General features: G+C 40.9%; 1 protein-coding gene across 2 annotated transcripts in view; it reads right to left on the reverse strand.

Moving 5' to 3' along the window:
• The window catches only part of FGD3 (FYVE, RhoGEF and PH domain containing 3), a 167,474-nt gene that overhangs the window by 61,079 nt on the left and 89,337 nt on the right, over nucleotides 1-17,058 (reverse strand). For both annotated transcript variants that reach the window (XM_054978320.1, XM_054978321.1), the window contains exon 5: nucleotides 3,291-3,380. In XM_054978320.1, the coding sequence (XP_054834295.1) occupies nucleotides 3,291-3,380 (90 nt within the window). The remainder of the gene's footprint in view (nucleotides 1-3,290; nucleotides 3,381-17,058) is intronic.

Below are 17,058 nucleotides of genomic sequence, written 5' to 3' on the forward strand. Positions count from 1 at the left end.
GGCTGTCTTGCCCCCAGAATCCCCCCAACACAGCTGAAAAAAATGGAAGTAAAAGGCCTGTGAGTTGAAGAAATAGGTAATCAACCCCACATCAGTTGTCATGAGGTTAAATAACCATCTTTTGAGATATTCCTAACAACCCTGGGAGGGGGGTATTTCTCAGAGAATTATCAAGTTTTTAAGCATTGTTTGTGCTCCCAGTGGGAGTACCATTTCAATTTAGAACATCTTAATCTCAAAGCAAAAGGGAAAAGGCTCTATCTGTTATAAGGAAAAGGTCATTTTCATGTCATACATAGGTGCTGGTATTGAGATCAATAACATTATGACATACATTTGTAGGAATAAACAGACTATCCTAAACCATGTTGGTTCAACAAGTATGACAATGAATGGTAATTTGAATTGTTGTGAACGTCTGTCCCGCTGCATAATCAAGGTATTTGTGGTAAAATAATACCACATTTTGGTCAAAGGTAGCATTTGTCATTAATGTTATAACTAAAATTTATTTTCTGGTCTCTATCCTTGAGGTTCTTGTGAAAAATACCTGTGGCTAGTTCCATCTCCCTGTTAGCTATCTGGGTACTTGCAGTGTCATCCTGACTCCACTTTCCCAGAGGAAAAGGCTGTCTTTGATTCTAAATAGACCAAAGAGCCGCCCTGAACACATATTTAATAGGCCAAGTAACAGTCTAAGCATAGTCAGTTGCTTGACAACTTGTGTCATCTAATATGCTAGGGCAGGAAGACATTAAAGGTCACACTAACCAAATTAATAATTTTAAGTGTTTGTTACCCTTGTCTCCTGTGTTCTGAACAACACTTATACTCATGGAACGATACAGGGAAAGGGGGTCCTAATTAACATCTGCTGTTAAGGATTAAGGAATCCTGTGACTGGTTAAGGATTAAGGAATCCTGTGACTATATCAAGAAAAATAAATATAATCTACTTTCTCTCACATTCCTAAAGTTGAGGGTGTGGATAGTGAAGTGGTTCACAACAATCCTCCAGCCTGAGGTACTTGTTCTATGGTAAAAATAAATAATAATATAGAGGTGTGAAAGACTTAGATCAGGGGGTTCTGACAGGTACTGTAAAATTAATATTCTGCACATGAACAGAAAGCGCTTTTAGTTAATTTTTTTATCCATGTCATGGACAGAAATAATAGCCCAGATAGAGCTAAGAAAATAAGAATGCCATTTATGAACTGGATCTTTCCAGTTCTTTAGCTGATGAAAGAGGGTGGCCGATTTTGACCAGCAAAAAAGCTGTATTAAGTATTGTGGGAACCACATGGTCACAAGTAATGTGGAATGGAGTTTGCAGTGAAGATCAAACAGAAGACTTGGTAGGTCCAATCCTAATACTCTAGTGATTTGTGGAGTCCTGGGGAAAAGGAGTCATGCAATCCCTGTTATTTGACCAAACCCTGAGAATTTCTAAATCCAACAGCTGGGGGTATATCTCAAAGGAGTTTCATGTTAGTTCTCACTCTAGACTTTATGTTCCCAATCCTTTTAGCCTGATTAAGAAATTTTCCGGCCTCACCGTAAGTTACAAAGATCAAGAAAATAAAGGACTGGTGAGAACTACCAGAGAATATATTTTTAAAGTATTTTTCATAAGTTTTATGATGCTCACTTTGGTAAGCTTCCTAAAGCTTTGCCAAACAATTCAGGAATTGCATGGTTCCAGTCAATCCTCACTTCCAGGATAACAATTCATGACCACCAGCCTCTGTGACTAAACCCTCAGCTATAGAACTGAGAGACATTCCTAGCCCTACCAGGTCTTATCCAAGAAGTCAGCCCTTCAGGGTTAAGATTGAAGCTTTCAAACTCCCAAAGAACTCACAAGGATACACTCAAAGGAGTTTATTAATAGAAGTACCAAAGGGTACGGAGATAAAAATGTGCAGGCAGAAGAGAAAATAACAAAAGCTGGATAACCAAACTAACACATTTAAACTAACTTTCAGTCTTCTAGACAGAAGTTCCAAAGTCTCATGGTCCAGAGACAAAGATCCTGGGCTGGCATCAATCCTGGTGGGCAGGTCCAGAGCACAAAAGCAGGTAGCAGAAATCCTTCAGCAACCATGCAAAATCAAGAGGGGATTAGGGGGTACAAGCTAGAATGAGGACCCTTGTTTTTTCCGAAATTGTTGCCTTGAGACGTGTTCAGAAATTTCAGTTGGTAAAGAATGCTGCAGTAAGGACTGGGGTGGGTCATAGAGACCATATCACTCCAGTCTTGGCCCATCTTCACTGGCTTCCAAACTGTTTCTGGGCACAATTCAAGGTGCTGGTGCTGACTTTTAAAGCTCTGTTGAGACCAACATACCTAAAGGACTGCCTACTCTTTTATGAACCTACTGACCACTATGGTCATCCTCAGTGGACTTTTATCGGGTGCCCCACCACCACCACCTGAGATTAGGCAGTGGCAATCTAGGAGAGGACCTTCTCAATTGTGGAACTAAAACTCTGGGACTCTCTCCCCAGGGAGACTCATCTGTCCCTTTCTATTGCCATCGTCCATAAGTGGCATTTCCTCAGTGATCCCTCCTCTCTGCCCATTGTCTTAGTTGTTATTTTTATGTTTTTGTATGTATTTGAGCTCTGGTTTTGCCCTATGATGTGTTTATTGTTAATGGTTTTTAAGATGTGGTTTTAATATGTACACTATGTTAGCCACTTTAGTTGCCTTTGTGAGGACAGAAAGGTGGGGTATATATTTTGTAAAATAAATTAAATAAAAAATATAATCAGATGAGTTTCTGACAGAAAATGTGCACATCCTCCAGGATGTGCAATGAAGGAACTAACCCCACTGTAGAAAGAAAGAAGAAAATACATTCTTTCATATACTGTTCATGCTGTAGTATGAACCACTTTCAGAAACCACTTGCAGTGTTGCTCTCGAGAAGACCCACATTCTTAGCCGTTGCTATGGGAGTTCAGCAACCATTAAAGACTCATTCATTCAATAATGGATGAGTTATGGTAGATACTGTGACAGGAGTCTTAACCTAACAGCTTGTAGTAATCATAAAATCTACTAGTGTGAAAAGGATGTAACTGGAAAAGGTGATGTATGTGGCTATCGTAATGTGGATCTCATGTAGAATTGGGTGAAAGTGATCATTATTGACAAAAGTGATAAATCTGGATAAGACAACAGCCAATGTGGTGAAAAATGGCCTGAAAGACTGTTGTGGCTGAAGATAAAAATAAAAGTCTGACATAAGGCAGGATAAGGAATGCAATTAAAAAAAACTTACCTGATCTAGAAGATGAAGTCTTTTAACATAAGCCTCTTCAGTATGAAGAAGTTCATTTGCAATGTTAAACAGCTTTTGAGGCTCAGAACACTGAAATGAAAAATACAATTCCAATTTTTAATAACCTTTCTAAATACAGGGGAAATAAAGAGTCCTTTTATTACATGTTTCTTGCAATGGTATGTGATTCCCATTGGGGAAATATTCTTCCTTTTTATTGTCCCAATAAAACACATATTTATCTCCATTTATTTGATTGAGGACAAAATATACCCAAGCGGGATGTGACTGGAGGCAATCCACACATTTTGAGGCACATGTTTATCCATTCATAACTGAAATAAGTGGGGCAGATTTTAAAACAAAAACAGAGCTCATAAAAACCCCACCCAGTCCCCCTCCTTAGCCTCTGAGTTCTGTTGCTTAAGAGTTATTTTCCCCAGCCCAGCTCCAATAGTAGAGATTAGACATGGTCATGAACCAAAAAAAAAAACCCCGAACCATGAGGTTCGTGGTTCGTGGATTTTGACGAACCAAACACCATGAACTGGCACTCAACTGGGGCCAGTTATGAACCAGTTTGTGGTTCATGGGGTTAAATACCCCTTTCCGGCTGCTTAGCAGCAGCAAGGAAAGGGGCCTTTAACAGTTTAAAGGGCCCTTTCCTGCCTTGCAAGCAGTAGGTCCCTTTAAACTATCAGCTGGCAGGCAGCGGGGGGGGGAATCCCCCCATGCCGCCTGCCAGCTGATAGTTTAAAGGGACCTGCCGCTTGCAAGCTGCAGGAAAAGTTTAAATGTCCATTTTCTTGGGGAAATGGCCATTTAAACTGTCCCTTTCCCAATACGACCAAAATGAACTTGAACCAGTAACCAGTTTGTGGAAGTTCGTAGAAAGGAGCTTCCATGATCCGTGGTTCGTGAATCATGAACTGGCCTGGTTGTGTGTTTTTTTGGGTCGTAATTGGATTCGTGCCCACCTCTAGTAGAGATAAGCTGGACTAAAAGAAAATTGTTGAAAGCAACAGAGGACAGCAAGATATGGTGGAGGAGGGGCAGGCTAACTCTGGTTTTGTGTGAAAGATACTGTACAATAAATGAAACTATCTCCACTTTCTCAATTCATTTTGGGTGTACACTGAAGTAGACTGTTGCCTATATAAGCTAGTGTCACAACAGTCAGTCTTTAGATACCATGGGTCTTTTTCACTTTTGCTGCAACAGACTAGCCTTTGTCAACATTTTTTAGTCCCCTGCTAGGCAGTGGAAATTTATCCAAGTATTTTCCAACATTATGCTTCTGCAGTCTTAGTTGTAGAAGCAAGTTCAATAACTTCACCTCAAAAGTATTCAAAGGTATATACGAATGGCAGTTGCTTTTCCAAAAACCTTCATTTTTTGAAGACTATTAATAAAATGAGACTAGTAAGATAAAATTATCTAATAAGTCAAAACTGCTTTTGCCATTTGGCAAAAAAAGGGAAGTTCGTCCTTGTCTATCACTATGGAATATCTTTCCCCTTCTCCAGTCCCCAGTCTCACTCAAACTAATGGTAAAATTTACCTCTGCAACTAAATCTGCTGCAAGATCTAAGCTAAGTCAATTTGAGACACTCTATGCTTACTAAATATTGTGTCACATGCCAAATTCATAGACGAAGACTGCTAATCATGCTTGATTGCAGCCAGGATCTGAGCATCATGCAGCTCACAAATCAGGTTTTATTTAGGCATGTTCATAGCTACTATATCATATTACTATCTTCTCAAGTTATGGCGTTTCTAGATGTTGGAAGAAAACTACTTCTCCAAGTAAAGAGGACTGGATGGATAAATTAAAAGATACCTTATAAATCATTAGATTTAAAAAGAAAATGCTTTAAAATATTGGTGTATGGAATCAAATGATTCAACAGATGGAGCCTTATGATTAATAATGATTAATACTAATGATTAATACAAAATGGAGCCTTATGATTAATAATGTGAATGTTTTTTTTCTCACACAGTTTATGTACTAGTATGTTGTACTTAAAACGTTGAGGTGTTCTTTTCATTTTCGGTATGTTTGTAGTTTAAATACTTTTTATGTTGCTTAGTATCAGGCAGAGATGACAAAGAAATAGTGAATTTGGATGCTGTGTACCTTGGCCATCTAAAGTCTAAATCATATGCTTTTGATCTACTGAGATGAATGAGAAAGTTTCCATGTAATAAGATTATCTAGTTGTATATAAAAAGGCTTCTCCCACTGATACTACTTGGTATAGATCCAGAATATTTCCATATCTCCCTTCTGTGCTCTCCCCCTATTCCTACCTTTATTATGAACACAGTTACCTAGCTAAAATAACTTGACACAGTTATACTCAGAACAACTAAACATGGCCCTGAAAAACTGTTAGAATTAATGACTGTAACCTCTCTTTCATGTCATTTTTTCTTTTAGAAGTATCAAAGCTAACATGTCACATAAAATGTCAGCAGCTCAGAAAACGGACGCATTATCAAAACTAATAAGCTCTCTCTTGTCATTCTGCACTGGAGAACAGATAGATATTCAGTCATGTGCTCACACCATAATAAAAGCACAATGACATTGATGTGTTGGGCTGTGAAACAAAAATCTCAAGGGACTGTCATGACATGGAGCATTTTAATCCTCCTAGAGCTGTACAAAATCTATGGAAGGAAAGCCCCCAGCCCCGCTCTTACCGGGGCTCGGTGTTTGCGGGGCTTGCAGGCAGGGGAGGACGAGCAGGCGTGCGTTCCCCTCAGCCCCGGCTCTGCAACGCGCGGCTCTAATACGAGCCGCACGGAAGCAATTCCTAGCCAGCCAATCAGTGGCTGGCTGGGAAATTCAATTGAGGGCCGTTGCAGGACCTGAGGGAAGAGGTTTTCCCTCAGGTCCTCACAAAACTATTTAAGCCGGGGCCGAGCGCGTCTTGTCCAGTCGGCTCCGGAACTGCGAACCCCTCCCACCCTCCGCTTATTTACATCTGGGTTAGCGTCTTAAGCCCCATGGAAGTCAGGTTTGGCTTTGTATTAGCATACGGTTAGCGTTCTCTGTTAATGGTCTGGAATACTGTTTGATTTGGTGTTAACTGAAGAGACTCTTTGGAAAAGTCTCCTTGTTAAAATTGTCACAACTTTGGGTTAGGCGGTTGGGCGTTGGGCACCGATCCCTTTGGGGGAAATCAGGGCCTGCTGGCACTATTTCCCATAGATGGGGATCCCCATAAGGGATCTTGGACCAGGCATGGCAGTGGCAGGCCCAGCTCGGGGGGCTGCCGGGGCATGCCTGCTTCAGGTGATGGGGGAACCACCCAGAGGCTTCCGCCCGGTGTGGACCCCATAAAACGTCATCCCGGGGTGTCCCCCTTCAGCAGGCGTGCTGAGGGGGTGAGAGAGTCATCGGCTGGCAGGCGGGTCACCCGATGCTGGGATCCGTGCCCTACACTGCCAACGCTCCTTTTCCTTCCTGTAACCAATAAAGTTGTGGCCTGTCTTTATCCAACAAAGCTGTTGCGTAATTATTTCTCGCACTAGGACCCTGCCTTTGAGCTTGCCCCACAAAGTCCTGATCGTGCTAGTTTCTTCAAAAGGCACTGCAATACTAAACAGTCCTAGAAAAGATGTCTGGAAGGCAGATTTCTTGATAAAAGTTGTTTACGGCTGCATTGATCCAAAGGTGCCAATGTAAATATACTTGCCCACTGGTACTAAGCACAGAGATGCTGGCAAGAAAAAACCTTTAAAATCATGGATTGAAACACCTTTTTCTTCTCCACCTCCTTTAAAAAAGTTAGTAATATCTAGCCTGAATAAGAGTTCTGCAGAGCCTGAACATTTGCACACCCATCTCCACAATTTTTTTACAATTGTCCTACCATTTTAGGAATGTAAAACAACTATCAAAAATGTGTATACTAGAAGAAAAATGTCTTAAGGTCATTTATAGATATACTCCTATAATCAAATAAGTCAAGTAAGTGCTGAAGATGTGGGCAGCAAGTTGTGGCACATTATATTAATGGATAAGATTTCTGTAATGAGACAAGACGTTCCAAATAAGATACTGTTTATTCAGAATAGTACTCTTTTTGTTAAATACTGGAACCAAAACTTTCATCCTATTAGAAAGAAGTCTTGGGTGGCTGGCTATATGCCATTGAGGGTTTTCTTTTTCTTAGACTTTCAGCTTATATTCTTTAATTGTATGTTTTTGTATTGCATTATATTCTTGCATTTTTGTCTTCAAAATTGAAGAATACTTAAAATTCCATGTAAAGAATAAAAATATTCCATGAGAAGGTTTTTTAAAAAAGTTTGCATGCAGTTTTTTGCTTTTCTGGCATCAAGTTGCAGCTGACAGAGCAAACCCATAGGGTTTTAAGGCAAGAGAGTTGGTTTGCCATTGCCTGCCTCTGCGCAGCAATCCTACACTTCTTTGCTGGTCTCCCATCCGAGTACTAACTGGGGCTGACCCTGCTCAGCTTCTGAGAACTGACAAGATTGGATTATCCTTGGTTATTGTAGCTGGTCCTAAAAATAGGTATTATGCGGATTTTGTTTTGTTTTTAATTAGTTTATGTCTGACTTCACTGCTTGTTTTGGAGCTATGAAAATATCTACCATTTCTTCCTATAGACTACTAGTTTGACACTCTAAAACAAAATATAATTTGGGCACGTCTGAAAGAACAAGGCAATAACAGCAACAATGATATGAGAACTTCCTTAACTTTCTGGAATATGTTATTCACATCAGTATGCAACACTGGTCTGAAATTGTCCTTTCTGCTTTTTACACACACATGCCCATTATTATTATTGTCTTTTCTTGTAAGATTCTGTAAATTTTTGTATGCATAAGATACACAACAGTTAAATGTTAAAAGAAGTCAGTGTAACTTGAATAAATATTTCCATTAAACTGGCTTGAGACAATTTTTAAAAGATTATTGGCAAATTCACTATCACATTTTTAAAATTCCTATCTATATCTGTATACAAAGGAAGACATCATAACTTTATTTAGCAAATAAAATCTCACTCACATAATTATTTTATGTCCCATAATCAAGACTAACTAGACTAGAGTATATCATGGTTACATAATACAAAACCTTTACAAATTAATCTGGTGTCCAGATTCAGTCCCTGGCTTCTTAAAGTTAAAAGATCTTAATTTGCTAACACCTTTATGAGACTTTGGAATGGAGCTGATCACCAGACTAGACAGTATTAGGTTGCATGGATCAATTGTCTGACTCTCTGGAAGGAAGCTCTTTATAAATCCAATACCTACTGAACCAATTAAATAATGCAGATTCACCTATTGCAATGTACGACAGAAACAAGTTTATTACAAACTAAACTAAGTACAGTTAATATAACATTTATACATACCAGACATCATAGCATAAATGACATTTTTCAAATATAACTGAGAATATACTATCATACCTACTGAAAATATTATCTTTTTCAGGTCACAAGGTACGTGTGAATCAATAACCGAAGAATTTTTCAAGAGGCTTCCAGTCATAATTATAAGAGAAGTTGGATCCTCTGAAAAGCTTTTCCAAATCTACGTTTATGTATTTCTCTATTTCCTTACTGAAATCACTCTGCCAACCATCCTTAAGAGCTCTATTTCCTCTTGGTCTAAAAAGGGGGAAAGAAAATGAGGGAGGGCAGAGTATCTTCTTAGGTCCATCCTCTTGCACTCTTAATTTGACCCTACTTGCCCTCTTTTACTTCCCAAATATAAGTTTATTAATTATGAGCTCTCCAACTGTAGGAACAGGTAGGTAATGTCACCAGGCCGCAGCCCCCATGAGCACAGCAAGTTGTTGGACACACTGTTGACTCCCAACTCCCTTTAACTTAGACCCGGTAGTGCAGAAAGACACAGCTATGCAAAAAATGTGAAGCAATGTTTTGCCTACCAACATATGTCTTTCCCCACAGACTAGGAAAGCCATATTTGATCCTTCACATAGCTCAAATGCTTCACAAATGTGAAGAACTGTAAAAGAGTACGGGTGGAGTCTGTAAGTACCATGCAGAGGAAATGTGTGGTTTGCATGGAAAGGGTGTGATCCACCATACATAAAAAAATCATAATCAACAGAAATCTGCCCATAGACATATTTTAAAAAAAACTCTAAAATCTCTACGTCAGTAAGTCCTGTCTTCAGAATCTTGGAACATATCACACTACTGCAAAACAACAAGAGAAAATGGACACATTGTTTTAAACATGGATGTTTGGAAATATACATCACTAACACTCTGAACGCTTGTTTTGTTTTGCTTTCCCTCACTCCTTCCCTCTCTTGGATATACACCTTAACATGGTGAGGGGGTCTGATGTGTCAGTGAAGCTGAGCGAAATACCATCAGGAGTTTTAAATCAATCAAGAGTCTAAATGCCTAGCAGAGTCACTCAAGGTGCAATGGTCAAGTGATGCATTCACCCCTTTCAGGAATCAATGCCCACATCAGCAGAAAAGAATTGAAGTTCCAATGGTGATGAGAGCGGAGAAATCCTTGAAGGATAGCTACTAGGCAGCAGCAGAAGTAGAAGGTGACACTGGCAGAGGATCTTTCACAGACAACTGCAGTGACTCTTCAGCTAGCCCTGATTAGTACTGTGCAGAAGATGGCAATGGTGGGCTACTTCTGATAATCTCTTACTTTGAAAACCCTATAATGAGACAACCCAAAACAAAAGAAGATATAGTACTGGAAGATAAGTCAGAAGGCGATTGGCTACTGCAGAAGAGCAGAAGATAAGTATGAACAATGCAGTTCTTAATTATGCAGATGCAACTGGATTAAAGCTGAAAGGAAGTCCAGTTGCCGATGTGAACAGATGCAAAAGGAAAGTTCAAATCTGTGCAACAAATATAATGTGAGAAGAATGAATCTAGGTAAACTTGAAATTGTAAAACAAGAACTGGAATGTTTAAACATTGTAATCCTGGGTGTGTGTGAACTAAAGTGGATTGGATTTGGACATTTTCAGTCAGAAAATTACAAAGTATTTTACAGTTGAATTACCAACTTGGAAGGAATGGTGTTGCTTTTATAGTGAGGCAAGATGTAGCACAAGCAATCAGGAGCTATAATGCAAAATCTGACAATAATATCAATCAGATATTCATGGAAGGCCTATAAACATAGACGTCATTCAAATTGATGACCCTCCTACAGATGCCAAAGAAAAAGAAATTGAAAGCTTTTACACAAACGTCCAGGAAGAAATTGATCATACACCTAAACAAGATGCACCAATTATCATAGAAGACTGGAATACAAAGCAGATGGACTCATATTGTTACCAGAACTGCTCTTATTAATGGGGGAAATTAGATTTAGCAGTCTGTAACTTAAAATTAGCGCGGATCTTAACCTATGTTTACGGAGGTCCCGATTCCAGACACTCTAGTGAAAAAGAGGCAGACTACAAATAGTTTCAATCACGTGTATTTGCTAACAATGTGGCGTAAGCCTAAACTTGCACAAGCATACAAGAGAACATACAAGATCTAAGAAATACAGAGTAGGAAATGCAGAGACTTTCGCATTAGCTGGTTCCCAACGATGGTGGGGAATACTCACAATCCCGAAGCGAAGCAGAGACACAACAGCGAGGTGGCCCAATGCCAGCACTGGGACCACAGACGGACAGCAAGGGATTCTGGATAGGATGGCACGCGCACCATGCGGTCTGAGAGACCGGTTTAAATACCCCAAAACGTACCCTGGGGCTGGTGCTGTACTTGGTGGTACTCACAGTTTAAAACAAAGGCTCTAATGGGTTACTGAATGGCTTGGATGGGCCACTTTGGTAATCAGATTGTGATAAGTGACACCTCAGGAAGAGGGGAAAAAAGAGGGAGGGGGAAATCCAAGTGGGCTGAAAGGATGTTCCAGCGGACAGGGCTTGTCCTGATGTCATCAGCTCTGGAATGCGGAGGTTTCTTTGAGATGCATTCTCTAAGTGCTTGGGATAGTCGGCACTTAGTTCCTTCTCCAGGGCGGCTCCTAAGATATGCTGAGCGGGGCGAGGTACTCTCGCTGCGGACGTGGTGTGCCCGCTTCGCCGAAATGGCTTCCCAAAGCAGTCTTTTCCTCTGGGTCTTCTGGCTGCCTAAGAACATGGATGCCGGCTGCGCATGGCTGGGGCTGGTTTGCAGGCTGCCCGGTAGCAAGGGCAAACTCGGGGACCGACCCGCGGGAGGCTCCAGGCGGGAACTGACCAGGGAGCGCCTAGCCAGTCTCGCTGGAGGTTTCCCCGGCAGGCGCCCGGCTGCTAGCAGCGGCTTGGGCCCATATGAGGCAGGCTTCCATGGAGGCAGGGGAAACAGCACACAAAACACAGTCCAAAGCAGGGAACAGGCACGGTCCGTGGTAGATGGCTATGCAGGCACGGGACACACTTGTGATAAAGTCCAAACACACACTGGGAAGTCCAGATACAGGTCTGGGCAGGGCTGCCCAGGAAGAGAGTCCTTTGTGCAGTTAACCGAACATGGAGTCAGTAAACTACACAGTCTATTGCAGCAGCAAGGTAGTTGACACGCAGGCAGGAAACTGACACGTGTACCAGAACACACGCGTGCAGGGCAATCTTTGTGTAGCAGTAAAACAGCAATGCAGGAAACTTTAACACAGTTCATGGCAGGCCTTAAAGCAAGAGAGGGGGCCTACTTGGCAACAATATTCTAGCTGTATGTGAAGAAGTGAGCTGTGGCTCATGAAAGCTCATACCCTACCACTAATTTTGTTAGTCCTATAGGTGCTACTGGACTCTTGCTTTTTTCCACTGGAATACAAAAGTAAGAGACAAAGCAGAATCAAATGTTGTCGGAAAATTTGGACTAGGATTATGAAATGAAGCAGGAGAACAACTCACAGAATTATGTGAAACCAACAATTTGTTCATTGCAAATAGACAATCATACACATGGAAATCACTGAACGGCCAATACAGGAATCAAACAGATTACATAATTGGAAGCAGAAGATGGAGAAGTGCTAGTCTCTCTGCTAAATCAAGACCAGGAGTTGATTGTAGTACAGATCACCAATTGTTAATATCAAAAATAGAATAAAGCTGAAGATAAACCTTAAAAGAATCATAGTGCCAAAATACAATCTAAATAATATTTCTGAAGAATTTAAATACCATGTAAAGAGTAGATTTGCATTACTAAATTTAACTGATCAGGAACCAGAAGAGCTGTGGGCTAAAACCAGAGACAGGAAGAATGTGCAAAGAGTATTCCTGTAGCCAAATCATAGAATCATAAGAGTTGGATGGGATCTCCAGGGTCATCTAGTCCAACTCCCTGCACAATGCAGGCAATTCACAACTACTTCCCCCCAACTCCCCCAGTGACCCCTGTTGTGTGCCCAAAAGATGATTTAAAAACCTCCAGGATCCCTGGTCAAACTGGCCTAGAGAAAATTATTTCCTGACCCCAAAGTGGAAATCGGCATTACCCTGGGCACGTAAGAAATGGCCACAAGAAGTAAGCACTGATGTAACCTATCCTGCCCTCCCTCTCATACGATCTGCTTAGGTTCACAGAATCAGCATTGCTGTCAGATGGCCATCTAGCCTCTGCTTAAAAAGCTCCAAAGGAAGCCTGTTCCACTGAGGAACTAGATGAGGTCTAACCAGAGTAAAGCGATATCATCACTTTGCATGACCTGAACACTATACTTCTGTTGATACAGCCCAAAATTGCATTTCCCTCTTTAGCTACCACATCACACTGCTGACTCATGTTCCAGGTATGGTCTACTAAGACCCTTAGATCCTTTTCTCTCATACTACTGCCAAGACAAGTCTCCTTCATCCTATAATTATGCATTTGATTTTTCCTACCCAAATGAGAACTTTACATTTATCTCTGTTGAAATTCATTTGGATGACTGATAAAACTGATTCTATAACTCAGTATGAATTTAGGCAGATTGTGAGACAGAGGGCAGGAAGGGATGAGCCAGTGTTCAATTCTTGTGGCCCTTTCTTATATACACAGGATAATGCCGATCACCACTTAGGGGTCAGGAAAGAATTTGCCTCGAGGCCAGATTGGCCCAGGTATCCTGGAGGCTTTTTGAGTTCCTCTGGGTATAGAGCAGGAGTCATGGGGAGTAGGGGAGAGGTAGTTATGAATTTCCTGCATTGTGCAGGGGGTTGGACTATATAACCCTTGGGGACACTACTAGCTCTATGTTTCTATCTCTTAAAATTGCTAAAGATAGGTGAGAAGCAAAAGGTGACAGAAATAGCGTCAGAAATGTAAACACAGCTTTTCAGCAAACTGCATGCAGAAACAAAGAGACCTATTATAACAGCCAGTACAGAAAAATTCAAACCACAGCTAGGGATGCTGAAAAATTAACATGGAAATACAGTATCCGATCAGGACAAAATAAAGGAAAGATGGAAACAATATACTGAAGAATTATACAGAAGAAATAAAAGGATGACGGATTCCTTCAAATAATCTTTTGATGAATAGCCTGCAATTTTAGAAAGTGAAGTGAAAGCTGCACTCAAAGCAACTGGGATAAACAAATCATCAGAAGTAGACAGGATATTAATAGAGCTATTTCAAGCAACAGAAACTGAATCCATCAAAATCTTAACAAGAATCTGAAAACAACAATGGAAAACAAAACTATGACCCACAGACTGGAAATGTTTGGTCTGCATTACAATGCTGAAAAAAGAGATGCCAAAGATTGCAGAACCTATTGGACCATTACATTAATTTCCTTATGCACAAGATTCTACAATAAAGACTCTTACCATATATAGAATGAGAAATGCCTGATATTCAAGCTGTATTCAGAGAAGGGAGAGGCACTAGAGATCATATTGTAAATTTACAACAGCTAATAGAGCAGAATCTAAAAGAAAGTTGGCCTATGTTTTATAAGTTACAGCAGAACTTTTGACTGTGTGGATCATGAAAAGTTGCAGATGGAGTTAAAAGAAATGAGTGTGCCACAGTATTTGGCTGGACAAGAGGCTACTGTTAGGACAGAATATGGGGAAACAGAATGGTTTCCAATTGGCAAAGGTATAAGACAAGGATGTTTATCATCTCCCTATCAATTAACCTATATGCAGAGCGTATGATGAAGAAAGCTGGATTAGATTTAAAAGTTGGAGTAAAAATTGGTGAAAGGAACATTAATAATTTGAGATATGCAGTTGACACCAACTGTAAAAAATAGTGAAGTCTCAAAATGAATACTAATAATGGTTAAAAGAGAAACTGCCAAAGCAGAGTTGCAGGTGAACATCAAGAAGATAAAAATGACTACCAATGAATTTTTAAAAAATTAAGGCTAATACTGAATAAATTGAAATTGTTAAAATTTTCTATTCCTTGTGCTGGAGGAGAGTTTTACAGATACCACGAATAGCCAAAAAAACCAAATAAGTGGGTTCTAGGTCAAATCAAGCTTGAATTTCTCCTAGAAGTGTAAATTATGAAATTAAGGCTATTGCACTTCGGCCACATCATTAGAAAACAAGACTCACTGGAAAAGACAATAATGCCAGGTAAGTTAGAAGGCAGCAGGAAAAGAGGAAGACACCAAATGAGATGGTTTGACTTAATAAAGGAAGCCACGTCCTCTAGTTTACAAGATCTGAGCAAGGCTGTTAATGACAACATTTTGAAGGTCCTTAATTGATAGGGTCACAATAAGTGAGAAGCAACTCAATGGTACATAACTCACAAAACGCTAACTCTTATTAGCCCTCCTCTCTGTTTGTGTTTATATATTTTATTTAATTCTTTTTAATGTTTTACATACACTTGTAGTTTAAACACTGTTTTAATGTTTGAAATGTTTTAATGTTCACCACCCTGAATTGGGTGGAAAGTTTGCACAGAAATTTTTTAAATAAATAAGCCGAACATGGCATGAATTACATGAGTCATGTGAAGTGAGATCCACTAATTTCTACCTGGCTATGGTCAAGATCACTGTATGCCTACCTACTCTGTTTCTTTAAATAGGATTCAGAAATGCAAGCAAGCCTGTCCAAAATAACATCTGTCATCCACAGACTGGCACATAGAAAACACTAACATTTCAAACCTCTGATTGAAGTAAAACGTGTTTTCAGACAACCTACTGTTAAATTCCAGTTTTCCAAATACAAGTATCCCTAGCATTCCTAACAACTGAATGAAGAATGAATCAGGCCTGTGAAAAGCTTCCTTTCTATCTATTTGTGCCCCTTCCCCTGGGGAACTCCAAATACCAATTGTTTTCAGCCCATTTCCACATTTATCCAGAAAGCCTACCAATGCCTGTCAAAAGAGGGAATAAGAAAATGCCTGCAACTCTCTTCTTTCCCTGGATTCAGACATGTACAGTGGGGTTTTCCACTTTGTTGCAGCCTGCCAGCTAAGGGTGTACAAACCCAAAAACCCAGTATTATTTGGAATTGGGTATCTGGAATACAATTTATATTGAGTACTGCCAATATTCAAGTCCAAAAATAACAGTATTGTATTCAGATCTGGGTTTTATTTGGAATTCCAAATACATTCGGCTCCATTGTTCCCTATAAGGAAATAGTTCCAGGGGGGCTGGAGCCATTTTTCAAGCAAATTACACCAAAATTGCAGAGTACCTAATTCTGCCTCTCCATTAACCACTCCCCCCACCATGTTTTAAACGAATTGTCCCAAAGGATCCAATTCTACAGGCTTTTGAACAAGCTGCCCCTAACTACTTTCTGCCCTCTGAATAGCCCCCTGACCAGGTCAGTGACTCAGACCTGGAGGGTTCAGAGGAAGAGCCTGAAGACCAGCAGGGCCTGGCATTGCAGAGGCACCCACTGGCCATGCACCAGAGACCATGCCATCAGATCCTGCAAGCGAGGCTCCAGATGACCATGCTCTAGCAACACCCAGAACCTGCAAACATATCCCAGTCACCTGCCTCAGAGACCACCACTGGGCCCCCGCCAGGCCAGACATAAACAAGGGCCCTTAGTCCTTCCAGATCACCTCTCAGACCAAGGGAGCAACAGCAGCAAAGGATCCAGGCAGAAGTAGCACAAAGAAGGCAAAGTGCAAGGCTGGCAGCCTGCAGACTCAGGTCAGGACTCTGACAGTGATACTACCTTGCAGAACCATGGCCAGGGCAGAGCAGAGCCTCCTAAGTCTGGACACCTGCTGGCAAATGCAGCTGAGCCAAATCACCGCTCAGCCTATTTAGGCTGAGGCTTGGTAGAGCTTCACTGTTGGATCAACTGGTTCATTTTGCTCAACTCTTGTGGTCCAGCTCCAAGTTCCCTCACAGGCCTGTCACCAAAGCAACCAACTCCTGAGGAGACCATCTGACCAGATGCAGGACACTCAACATTGTTTCCTATGGGGGGGGGGGGAGGAGGGATCCAAGGCTTTCTCCAGGACACAGGAAGCCTCAGCCAAACAAACAACAGCAACCAATTAACAAAAGCCTCCCAATGCAAACAACCAACATCAAACCAGAGAATTCCACCAGAATCAAACTGAAGCAAGGAACACTGTTACAATCCCAACAGAACCAGTGTCACTCAAAGATGCTAGGCAGAACACAGGGCCGATTTAAGCCCAAAAGAACCAACATCAAACCAGAGAATCCCAGGATCCAACCTAGTAATACTTGGCAATGGCATAGAACAAGCAAGCAGCACTGACACTGACACCCACCCACACACAATGTTGACT

This window comes from Eublepharis macularius, chromosome 4, assembly GCF_028583425.1.
Source record: "Eublepharis macularius isolate TG4126 chromosome 4, MPM_Emac_v1.0, whole genome shotgun sequence".
NCBI lineage: Eukaryota > Metazoa > Chordata > Lepidosauria > Squamata > Eublepharidae > Eublepharis > Eublepharis macularius.